Consider the following 13281-nt stretch of genomic DNA (forward strand, 5'->3'; position numbering starts at 1 on the left):
CTCTCTCTCTCTCTCTTCTCTCCCCCTCCTCCTTTCACTCCCTCTTCTGCCATGAACTTGGAAAGACGAGAGAGGAGGAGAATTAAACTTAATTCAAACCAGCTCTCCGCAGTGCCAGATGACAGGGCTTTGAAGTGTAAGTGTGCGTGTGTGAGTTTTTCGCTCTCTTATTCTCTCTCTCCTCTCCCGCTCTCCTCTGCTTTTTTTTATGAACGGAGGGGGAAAGCCTTGAAGCTCTGCAGTTTAACCTTTTGTTGACTGGTTTGATGGGCACTGTTCCCTCTAAATGACAGAGTCTATATTTTCTTCTAAAATGGGCCTCACCTGGCCATTTACTGCATGGTTGCAGATGGTTAAATATCTCCAATGGTAACGACTCATGGTTTGGAGGTTTTCTGGCCTTTTTAATACTTTACAATCAATAGAAAGTTGGAAATTAGCATATTGGTAAATATTTCTGGTAAATATAGGCATAATGTATCTAGTAGCAATGTATTGTGTTATTAGATAACTAGTTTATTGTATATTAACAAAACAAACCTAAGGAACTAATACTAATACTGCTAAAATCTTATATACACTCTGTGGTCCACTACCAATGCCACATTTCAGCACTTTGTCGTCCATGTTAGAAACCTGGAGTACATTGTATTAGAAGGCATAATCAAGATATGGAAAAGGATACAATAAGGACTAGAGTAATTACACAAAGATGAGTAGTCCATATAGAGAGGAAGTTTTCCTTGGCTCAAGAAATTTCCACTATGCCAAGACCTACTGCTGTATTAACCTGTGTGTGTACATTTGTGTGCACTTGAAATCATGTAGGACGACTACTGCCAAAAACTGAATGTACTCATCAGGATCAGATGAGGAATAATTAGTCAGAGCAGAGTAAATGGAAAAAAGGCTCTTTATGAGAGTTTAGCCTGGTGAAGTTGCAGTCTATTAATACAGTCAATGTAAAGAGGGTTTGATGGGCAAAGGGAGAAATGTCAGTGCGTTTTTGGTCGTGAGAATGACATTCCACGTGTCTTTCACAGTTTCTATTCCAAATTTTCAGTTCAGTCTTAAAGATCCAGTGTGTAACATTTAGGAGGATAATATGCATAGGTTTGTTTTCAATAGTGTATAATCACGTGAATATAGGAATTGTTATGTTTTTGTTACCTTAGAATGAGACATTTATATCTACAGATGCGGATCGCCTTCCATGGAGTCTGCCATGTTGAACCGCCATGTTTCTATAGTAGCCCAGAATAGACAAACCAAACGATGGCTCTAGACAGGGGCGTTCCCATTTTTCCCGCATTTCTCAGCCACACTAGTTTCTCCTTTGCACTTGGAAGGGGACGACAAAGCGACAGAGTTGCAATCTGCAACTACACCAATAAATGCCACTAAATCCTTCACACTGATCCTTTAAATCCATACATAATATCCAACACTGCTTGCATTGTAAATATCACACATATGAGTTTGTTTGAATAAGCAAAAGCTATACCAGACAGACCTGTATACTGGTTTTAATTTCCCGTGTGATATACATTTTTCATATTCCGCCTGTTGCATAGTTGGAACACCTGCTCTAACTTATTTAAAAAATACTTTAATACAGACATTTGGTCATACCGCCCAGCACTGCTTAATTGTTGTGTATGATCATAGTCAATGTATTATTTGTAAAAGCAAAACAAAACAAAAAAGTTATCTATTATCTTGCATACAATGTACTACATTTACTGATAAAGACCTAAAAGGGAACTGTGTAACCAATTTTATACATCAAGACCAGGCTTCAAGGCTTTGGTTGAGGTTTCTAGAGTGTGAGAAAATAACCCTGACTATTTCAGCCTTGGGAAGTGTAGGATCTTGTGTTTTTGACCCCTGCTGCATTGCTTTTGACTACTCTTTCTCTCTTTAAACCTCAACTTTATGTATTGCAGAACTAAATTACTTGATTTTAATACAGGCCAAAGTTAAGCGTTCCTCAACTGATACTTTGACACATGCACCTGTTGCTAGGTAAAACAAACAGTATTAAACAGAAGTTTACACCACATGCTTACCCAAGTAATTCCACTCACAGTAAGATCTTGACGTGAAAGAGCCAGCAGTTGTTTAGATTGCAACCTCTTTGCTCAGGATGTCCCGTAGCTTGCAGCTCAGTCGTAAACTCTCCCCTCCCTTAATTAACAGAAAGGCTTTTTCATCTCCACATACATAGCCTCTGATTCACGCACAATTAGTCTTCTCTAAAACCACTGGTTTCCCCTCATGCCAGTCTGCTAATTGATTGCTGTGGGTTTTTATTTCCTTCAATGTCAGGATATTATTCCAGGGGTTTGGGGCTGGAACTGATGACACCAGCAGTTTTCATCATCGTGACCAGAACTGTCTCTGTCTGTGTTCAAGGTTGGAGGAGGGGGGTGGGGAGAGCCCTCAGTAGTTAATGTATCCTTGGCGGTCAAGGTTTCCCCCTGCGCCGTGTGTCAGCCCACATGCTCGCCTGTGGCCAACTCCCTTTAGTGTGGGGTCTTTTATGGTCCAAATGTTAATGGGCCAAGGCTGCGTGTGTGTATGTAAGTTTGTGAGTGGGCGGAGAAAGAGGGAGAAAACCTGTGAACACATGCGATAAACTCTGAAACTAGAGCTGGAAAATATTAACTTCTCCAAGCGGAGTGGTTGTACATTTCACATAATTGTCTAGTTATATGAATGCTGTCTGATTAAAAGCGTATGAACTTTTGATACAGCGGATCATGTTACCTTTGTCGACACATTTTCACTTGTCATAATGCTGACATCATTTTCATCTCTTTCATCCACTGTTCATTCATGTTACTGACTCATTCTTAGTCCATGTTTTCTTTTAAGACTCCTCCCCCAAAGGTTTTCTAAGGCCTTGCCCTCTTTCATTTTCTGTATCTTTGTCTCTCTCACTCAAACTTTGTATTCTATCCTTTTCTTTTATTATCCTTTTCTTTTATCTTTTTTATATTACGTTTCCTCTGAAATGTTGCTATAGGCACACTGACACACAATGACGCACACACTCCGTGTATCCTTGCTGTCTGGGACTACCAAAAAGCTCCTAATACAACCTTCCTGCTTCTCCCTCAGACAGCTGTGTGTACGTATGTATGTTGTGTTGTGGCGGGGGGGTGTGGTGTATGCAGTAAAGGGTTATAATTTGGTGGTGAACAAGAAATGGAAAAACCGGTGGTCTGCGGAGTTCAGGGCACGTTGCTCGCCCACAGCCAGCAAACCAGTGCCGTGTTCCTGAGGTCTGCAAAGTACAGAGGACCTGTGACGGAACCCAGTGGTACTTCGTCACTGGCAGACCTCACCAAAACACTGCTTGCCCAAATATCCCAGAACCCCAAAAATTCCTGTGTAGAACCTGAATCAGAGGGAACCACTTGTTTTGCCATCTGGGAAGTTCAACTATTTATGAACTAAGTGAGACATCCTAAATCATGCTAAACCAGATTACTATGACACACTGTACTTTTTATACGAAGTCGACTAAGCCTCTAGTGTGCCAACCCTAGTATTATAGACCAGTCGAGTGATTCATTACTGATTATAGATGCCTCACTTACAGATACAGAAAACCAAACTTGGAGTTATGCAATTCATAAATGACCAGGTTTATAATTGGATTAATTTCTTTCATTTTAAAAAAGTTCTGTCCAGCTCTCTAAAAAGTAAAATAAATCTGATAAAGTTAAACTAATCTAACCTTCCTTGGCAAAACTATTTTAGTATTAAACACACATACTGCATGTTGTTTTTTTTTAAACGGAGTCACCATGTAAACCGGACTGGAGTTTCCAGCCACAACTTGCAGTGAATCATTACACAGTACCCCACTGTTGATTTGATTTATGTGTATGACACATTGCACACAAGTACCCCTTCCCTACCACATGTGTCTTAGATGAAGGTTGTACACAAACTGCCCTCAGTCACCCCACCCATCCAGTGTTAGAATTATCCTGCACACTTAACACACATATACACATGCAATTATATCTGTCATTCCGTTTCTCCTTTTTACTTATGTATGTTATAGTTTATTGCTGCCTCCAAATTTCCGGACTTTCCACTTCAAAAAGTGTATGCTGTAATTTTGTCTGCCACACACATACTGTACATACAAACTCATTAGTTGGATGTTTTCTTTGAAAACCATGAAAGGGAGAGAAATCTATAAAATAACTGAAAATTACAGATAAATAGCAAAAATGATATGTAGCATCTCCATTTGGTTACACCATATACAACAATCAGCATCAGTAGCACAGCAAGCACACTAAAGGCATATAGCCATATACATATTTTAATAGTAGTCCTTTTAAATTCAAACAGTCAGTTTAGCTGTCAGAGGTGACAGAGTTCACTGTGCAATTAACAAGCCTGCAGCAAGTCAATCATTCTTCTTAGTTAATATTTCCCCAACTACCAGAAATGGTGCAATTATTTTTAAGGTGAGTGTAGATTTATCAGAATGTGAGACTTGGTTGAATTACCACTTTAAATACCAAAGTCGTTCAGCCAGCCTATTAAATAGACGTTACATTTGCAGCTGCAACAATATCTGTTATGGAAATGATGTGACTCAACAGGGCAAGTTTGTGGGGAGACTGACCTTCAACCAACAGGAAAAGATTGTACCTCACTTATCACCAAGCTTTTCATTCTGTCAGTGTTTTTGAGATACTAAGTTTAGTATCTCTATGTTCTGGCCATCCTGTGGAGGGCAGCGAGCCAAAACACAAACAAAGTGTCCCATATATAGCTTATCTGACCTCAGAAAATGTATCTGCCTCACTTATATAGTCTATAAATTTTTTTTTCCTGTTGCTAACTCTAGGACGGTGGTTATGCCTATTGCCAATGAGTTTTCCCCAGACGTGGTTCTGGTATCTTCAGGCTTTGATGCGGTAGACGGACATGCTTCACCCCTTGGAGGATATAAACTGACAGCCAAATGTAAGTACTGACCACAGCTACCAAGTTAATTGCTCATAGATAACAATTCTCAAAAGAACTTTTAATGATGCATGCACATTTTAATACATGTCCTCCATAATCTCACTCATGCTTTTACACTGCAACGCATTCTTTGATAGCAGGAAAGACTGGCAGACACACACACAGACGCTTAAACACACGCCTTGTGTTTACTTTGTGCCTCTGACTTGTGTATTCAGATCGAGACCTTGGCGTGCCAACAAAGAGCTTTTCTAAAACCATTCGGCAGATCTCAAATAAGAGCAGGGGGTGATATGGGTGGTTTAGAGAGGATTTCAGGAAGAGGGGATATGGGGAAAATTCATGGGAGAAGAAAGTATGGCTGAATGCATATATTTAAACTCCCCTCCTCCTGAAAGAAAAAGATCAAAGACTGACCAAGCCTAAACGCAAAGCTGCATTTATTGAAATTAAACCTGGCTCATATTATGGCTTCTTTTTTGGTCCCCAGTAAATCCACAGTGCACTTTCTGATGCAGTCAACCCTTTCCTCATCCATGCCCAAACCCCCTTTTCTCTCTTTTTTTCTTTGATCAATATCCAAAAAGGAAGTTAGAGCTTGAACATCAGTGCTCCCCCATCTCATTCTTTTTCTCCTCCCCTTACTCCCTCTCCCTCTCTGCCTTCTCTTTGCTGTCATTTCCTGTGTGTCCAGGCTTTGGCTACCTGACCAGGCAGCTGATGGGTCTGGCAGGCGGTCGAGTGGTGCTTGCCCTGGAGGGGGGTCATGACCTCACTGCCATATGTGATGCCTCAGAAGCCTGCGTCTCCGCTCTGCTAGGCAATGAGGTAAGATGAGAGCCAAAAGGAAGAGGGATAAATTAATGTCAAAATATCCTCAGAAAGGCACTAAGATTTGACAAATACATTTGGAATTCAGGACTAAATTTGTGGCTGGTGTGAGATTAAATAGAGACTGAGGTTTACGATGGGAGCTATGCACATATAGCCCATATAGAAAATGTGATCAAGTTAGTCCCAGCGACATAAATTGGCACATTACTGTGATGTCAGATTTTTTCCTGAAACTGTAAATTCCTTTAATTGTGCAGGTTACATATTATTGCCAGCAGTATGGTATGCAAAAACAAGTATGCAGACTTAGTTAACTATGTTGTCATTAATGCTGTAATGAGCTTTTTTAATAGCCTCACTAGTTCTAGTTCGTAGTTTTTATGTTTAATTGTGTTGAAGTGAACATGCAGGGCTTTAAGCAGATAAAGAGCATCTGGTTTATTTGGGTTGTCAGTGTGACATTTTCACAATGCAGTTGCACTCAACTTGCTTCACATTTTTATTCCTGGCTACATTTCATTCAAAATCAACATGTTAGAAATAAGTGAGCATAAAATAGATTTGTCTGATTCCTTCTGAACCTAAAAAACTATTTCCTTGAATATTTACATCCATTTTAGATTTTCTGTCACATAAATGGTCATTAAACAGATTTCCCTGTGAATGAACACTTACTTTAACCACCAAACACAATAAAAGGTGCATGCTAATGATGCCCCCATGCATAGATATATAAAGTTAAAATACAGGACAAGCTTGTACATTCCTCTGACAAAAGTACTCTTCTATCTTAGCCAAAACCATTTTCCCTCCATGTTCCCTTACGCTCTCTCTACCACTCAGAGAGGAAGTCAACACCACACACACGCTACACACAGACAGACACACGCACAAACACGTCAGAGGGAGAGGATTTCCAGGCAGAAGGTTAATTGTGGGAGTGTGTAGGTTGGGCCGTGGAAATGAACAAACATCAGCGCTCTGTGATTCATGGCGCACAACAGAATAGCAACTCTTTAAAGCCGCCCACTCTTTTCTCTCCAGCTAATGGAGAGGCTGGAGTGCTTTTTTGGACAGGCTGCTGAGTCTCATTTTCTCCCCTCACATTATGCATCCAAGATATCTCAGTGCTTTTGTTTTTAAAGACTATTGAATTGTGCTACACAATTGAGATTATATAGCTTAATAGGAAGAGGGTGTATTAGTGAAGAAGAAATCGTGTCTACAGAGTACAAGCACACTTGTGTCTCCCTAGTCTAGAACTAGTGTCTTGTATCCAGATACTCTATGCCCAGGCTATATCCTGAGCCAACTTGTAGTTCGTGCCTGGCATTGAAGTGTGTCTCTAAAGTCCACTTGTAATCTGTTGCTGTTTTGTTCACAGCTCATGTAAATTAATGAACTAATGAACAGGACAAAAATAATTGCTTTTAGGCACACAGCCAGAGAGGAGTAAGATGGCTGTTTTATACATCGCTATGGCACTTAAAACACTTGAGTGTATTTATTGTCTGAAACTTCACAAGCATTCACAACTGTGTAGAGCTGTCTACTTGTGATCACACGATGCCTTCGATGTCTCAGAAAAGTGTTTACAAAGTCTTCATGTGTCAGTTATGGTGTTTTAGTTCTACTCAGTTCAGTTCAGTGTGAATGGTAGGTGCAAATTTCACTGACATGTTTGAGCAGTGAACCCACCTTAAAGTCCAATTTTCAAATTCAAAAAGTAGTTAGTCAACACCAAGAATACCAAGTAAGTAAGCAGGCATATCAAGAGTGAATATCCAGACTTACACTCGTGCATTAACTTTGTTTATTTTGAAAAACTGACCACTCTCAAGTATTGCTGCAGGCCTAGCCACAAGCACACCCCGAGTGTTGGTTGCCATTGGAATGACTGCTGTACCTGCTAAAGCCATTATCTTTTGCCCAGTGAGACATTCAGAACAGTTATACTAATACATATGGATCTACAGTTCTTATTAGGTATACAGTACCTTACAGAGCATGACAAAAAGGTAGTTCTCTGACTGGATATGGTCATAATAATATGGTGTAACAACATTGTCTTTGTTTTAATATGGCCAAACATCAGTCCTTGTAAAGGTCACGTTACACAAATTCAAAAGTAAGCATTCACACTTCAGTTGTATAGATAAAATTACAATAGTTGTGTTCAGTCGAATTTATCTGATGGACAAATATAATTATATTTCAGTCTTCGAAATAAACTAAGCCTAAAATACTTGATTAAATAGGTACTTAAATGTTTAGCTGTAAAACTATCTGCCTTCTTGAAGGTGGTATCTGTGCATCCCTAGGCATCTTGTTCCAACCTGGCAGACAACTCAAGCTATAAATGAGTTCTTGGAATCATAAAAAATATGCATGGCCTTGTTCCATGTGGATCTTGGAGTAAGAGCAAAACAAACAGAACAATAACATAGGACCCCATTAGTAAAACTCGGTCACTGCAACCAAGCAGTGCACCGTTGTGTGGAACATGAAGACAGTTACTACTGCAGAACTGGGTGGAAAAAATATTACACTGGACAGACTGGAGCTTAGGTAAATCACTGTGGAACATGCCGGCACTGTTATTAACCCTTAAATATTTCTTCTTAAGAGGAAAGCACTGCTACGTGCCAAAACTGTCAAAGAAAACTAACAGCGCTGCTGGAGCAAGGTTTTGCATAAGAGGGGAACTGCACAAACTAGAGGCTTAATCTAATAACTTAACTCTGTTTACCTGCACTGTGCCCACCAATGACTCAAAGTTACATAGAGTAACATTGCCATTACAGCTGGTAAGGATTCTGGAATTCAAGGACACTTCAGCAGGGCGGATGCTTTTTGCTGTCACGGAGGTTTGTGCTCAGGACTTCCAGTTTGAATGACGCTCTCGTTACTCACAACACCGCCCTGCTGCAAAAATAAGGAATTAGATCGGGGGTTTGCTTCTTAGGTTTCAGCAGCCTGCAGAGCATTGGCCTCAGCAGGGGTTTGGAGGAGGTCACTGGATGAGTGCCATAGGGAGCTGAAAATTCGAAAATAGGCACAAGGCAGGGAGCGTCAATTGCCTCAGCCCTGCAGGACACCCCTCTCACTCTCTCACCCGGGGCCCCATCACATCTGAAAATGGTTACCCTCGCACCTCTTCCAGCAGGGTCAGTCTAGGCCAAGGGATCAGATAATAAAGGGAAGTGGAGTAATCATTTGAAGTAGGAGGGAGGAAACTATTGTCATAAAGCAGCTGTACAGAGTACAGTACCCATTCAGGTCTCCAAAGTCTGGAAAGGTATGGAATGAATTTTAATTATATGCAGGTTTTTGGAAAACGCTTGAGAGTTGTACATAAAGTATCATACAAGAAAAATAGTCCAATATTGTTATTGATTCCTGATATGCACAATATCAGAATACAACATAATTTATGTTAAAAGCCAACTATCATCTCAAGTAAACATCTGAAAAAATTCAATTTAAATTGAACCGGGACGGTATACAAGTCACAACTATTGGGTTTCAGCTTTTTACTGAAACTTTGAATAGAAGCATTAAATGGTATTTGGAGTTGAGCTGATAGAAAGAGTTGTATAGGTTGCCTTGTTAGCAGATGATGGCATTGATAAAGTGATTAACAACACAAATGTAGATGTTGTTGACTTGCTAACTATAGACCTAGAGTTTGTATGACGGTTGGCTCTTTGGCAGCAAGTGATGTCAGCTGTTTGAACAAAGGCAGATCATTCAGTTGTGTGGAGCTTTGATAACTGATAGCAAAGAAAAAAGAGAGGCTAAAATGTCCCTGATCAGATCAAAATGGCAGGAAGCAAGTGTTTTTATCATAATCTCAGCAAAGGTCTCTGTAATGGACTTGGAATGTAGCTGGAAAACGTCAGCGAGGAATTGAGCTAGAGGGAAAGATAAAAGGCTTGGCTTTTTTTTTGTCATTTTTTTTTCTTTTTCTTTTTCATTTGCTGAAAAAGTCCGGCAGTAGCCTCTGATGACAAATGGGAAAAGAAGAAAAAACTTGGGCAAAGTGGGCACTGCGGCCTCACAAAGCAGGTTGTGCAACAAGGCAAATCTGTGCAAAGTGGCCAAAACAGTCAGATTAATTTTGGACTTGTTTGAATGTGTCCACTAAGTGGGTTATTTCTAGAGGATATATTTTAGTTTGTGCATGTGTGTGTGCGTTGGCTGAGTGTGAATGGAGCGAATGAGTAGGCTCAGGCATGGGACCACAGCTGGATTAGCTGGTCAGCTGTGCTTTTGTTTATGAAGCTTCAAACTGCCTGAGGGTTTGTATTGTCTGGAAGTGTCCAAAACCGAAGACGTCACCATATTTATCTAACTATTGCATATACTGTAGGTGAAACTGTAAAATCAGGGTTGAATGATACTGTATATGCCAACAAGTATTGCTATGTTTTTTACCAATTTGTATAGACATATGATTTTCTATATTGCACAATTACGGAAGAGTTTGGAATTTAGAATTGACATAATGCTGCAAAACATACTGACACTGTATATTAGATTTAATAAAGGGCAATATAAATAGTTAAGAAATCCCACATACCTAATCTTGTTTATTCTAAGTGCTATTGTTGTGTGGCAGTCTCAAAGGGAGAATTTGGCTGCCTTTACACTGGAACTAAAACATCCTAAAGGTGTTTCTTATATCCTCTTCACCTCCTGTGTAGCTTGTACTTTCAGTGTTTTACTGCTGGCTAGTGTGAGAAATATATCTGTGCTTTTATTGGCAGGTTAAGACAAGCTTTGCTATAATGAGCATTAGGTTTCCTTTGAAAGCAGCTCAAATTAGCTGGAAAAGAGTGGGATGAAAATTGCTGAATGGACTTTACAGGCTCTTTTATTCGCCCCCACCACTGTAGTGCGTAATCATGAAGTCTTTTTAGTTAAATAGCTCATGAATGATGCATTGGCGACTACACTAGTCAACTCTGAACTCGGGACTAATTGATGATTGCTCGCAAACAGATGTTGGCCCAGTTCGAACCATGGTTGTTAGCAATTATATGATAAACAACAGGCTAATATGCTAATTGTTACCAGCTGTCAATGAGGTTATTCGGTGTGTTTACACTCCAGTTACAGTAAGACGCTCGACTTCACGTGTCCCCCCTTGGGCCTGACTATTCCCCACCACCCTCCGACTACAAGGCAAACCTACAGTCCTTTCCGAAAAGGTCACCTGCTTTGCACAATACACATCATTACCTTGTTCAGTTAGCATAACATAATCAACCGGTTTTAGTGACCGCCAGCATATGCACATGGACACAACAGTAAACAATGGATACCTTGTGCACTTTCCTTTTGCTGAACAAGTGGATTTCCTCCTCTTTCCACTGTTTTGGTTTCAGCCTCCCTCAGGAATGTTTTTACCGGGCACATTCCTCACTCTCAGCTCATGGCTTTCCATGGTGTCTCAGTTTTGTTGGCGAGGACCTAGTGTGTTAGATGGCTGTGTCACACAAGGAAAGATTTCCTCAGTAATCAGTCCACATGGTCACAGTGAACCATCGCCGCTGCATCTGATGATATGAAGATGCAGACCTCCAGGCACAGCCAGAACCACAAACTTAAATAAACAGAAATGTCACTAAGGATGATGTGGCAGACAAATGTGTGCTTGTATATAGTGCACATGCGTGTCTGCATGTGTGTTTGCCATACCTGCCAGGTGGGGGCCCCTGGAGTATCCTGACAAGAGCCATTAAAGTTTATAAGCGTGAGGCCCAGCTGTCAATCAAGCTGACAGGCTGCCCCCGTCCAACCCTGCTCTTATGTGAACCCCAGGAAACCCCAGAGAACCCCTGACCCTGCTTTGACAGGGAGCTGGGTTAGTATGGGCTGGGCTGAGCCGGGACTGCCTAGGGTTATGGTGAAAAGTTGGCAGATGTAGCCTGAAGGTTGGAGAAGCAGGTTTTGACTGAAAGATTGATGGTTTGAGTCCCCAGACTGGCTGGAAATATTTTGGGATGGGAGGTGATGAATAAAAACTGCTGTCTCCCCCCTCAGCCACAATCAAAGTAATATTGAAGGTCTGAAGTTCTCTAGAAGATGAGCTCCATAGCTGACAGTTCTGGCCAGCTCCCAGGTGTGCTTGAATGGTAATTCTTTGATTGTAAAATCATTGTAAAAGTCTCTAAACACTTGGTGTATATAGAGGCTGAGGACTTTCTTCAGCTTTCATTGCTAAAACTGGGTGGAAACATTGAATAACATTGCTTAGGACATGCATTTTCAATGTTTTAAAAAGCTTGCTCCGTATTAAGAATTGATTTGCTCTATCTCAGTTTGTTTCACTACAGAAGAAAATGTGGGGAGAGCATTGCTTCAGATAAGGCATGTCCTTGAAGTAATGGCCCTACGTTTGTTAGCAACCGTTCTCACCACCATTAAAGCAACTACTTTGCATTTAGAAATCACCAGGCGATCGGTAGCTGCTGAGATCTCTGATCATCTGGTATCATGAGACTGTTTGATATCAAACAGAAACCAATGGAAACAGACTATTTGATGCTTGTCTTTTAATCTCCATAGTTTTTTAAAAATCATATTACATGAAATGATCTGCCATGTCTTTTTCTGGCATATCCTACGTGTTATAGCAACAATGCGCATTTAGGCTAACCTACACCTTTTATCTTAATAGAACAGCAGTTGAGGGCTTACTTTTTGCCTGCTATAGAGGGGTTGATGCACGGTCACAAAACAAAATCAGTAGGTTGCCTGTCATGTCTTTTGTAGCAAATGAGGCAGTTAAGCCTATGCTATTGTTGGACCTGTCAGCCAAATAGCAAATAATCCAGTGTAAATATCTGAACACAAACTATATGTATATGAGTGTCTGTGCACATGCACCTCTGTCCATCCCTGTATGCATGATGTAGCCTGTCGTGCCACAGCAGGATTAAAGTATCCCTCTCCCTAGACTGCCTCTTCCCTCGGTCCCCACGGACCCCTCCCACACACTATTTGTTTTAATTAAAAGAAAACTTCCAGCCTTGGCCAACCAACGATGACTTTTTCCTCTTCTCTCTGACATTCTACTCCAAGATCTCTGGCCAAACCTTTTTTTTCTCTCTGTTTCTCTCTTTACATGTTTCTGAGTTGGTCCTTTATTCCGTTAGGGTTATGATTGAGCAGAAAAGGGATGCATGTCGTCTGTGTTGGAATGTAGAGCTGAATGGGCCTGTTTGACAAAATGGGATGAGAAAGTGTCGTATGTGCAGTCAGCCAAAGGGGAAATTGAATCATTCCGGGTTGGGAAGGCAGATTGGGGAATAGCCCTGTTTCCTCTGAATTGTGGCTTGGAGAGTTTCATAGGCTTAGCTGTGCTCCCTGAGGTAGGTGTGTGTGTGTGTGTGTGTGTGTGTGTGTGTGTGTGTGTGTTGGTGTATGTTTGAGTGTGTG

General features: G+C 40.8%; 1 protein-coding gene across 1 annotated transcript in view; it reads left to right on the plus strand.

The window, feature by feature from the left end:
- hdac4 (histone deacetylase 4) overlaps positions 1-13281 on the plus strand; it is a gene marked incomplete in the record, with an annotated part of 49774 nt that overhangs the window by 31958 nt on the left and 4535 nt on the right. Inside the window, 2 exon segments of the mRNA XM_035676810.1 lie at positions 4880-4998; positions 5696-5829. Coding sequence (XP_035532703.1) covers positions 4880-4998; positions 5696-5829 — 253 coding nt within the window.

This window comes from Morone saxatilis, unplaced genomic scaffold (assembly GCF_004916995.1).
Source record: "Morone saxatilis isolate NCDOM2014 unplaced genomic scaffold, NCSU_SB_2.0 Contig5, whole genome shotgun sequence".
NCBI classification, from domain to species: Eukaryota; Metazoa; Chordata; class Actinopteri; family Moronidae; genus Morone; species Morone saxatilis.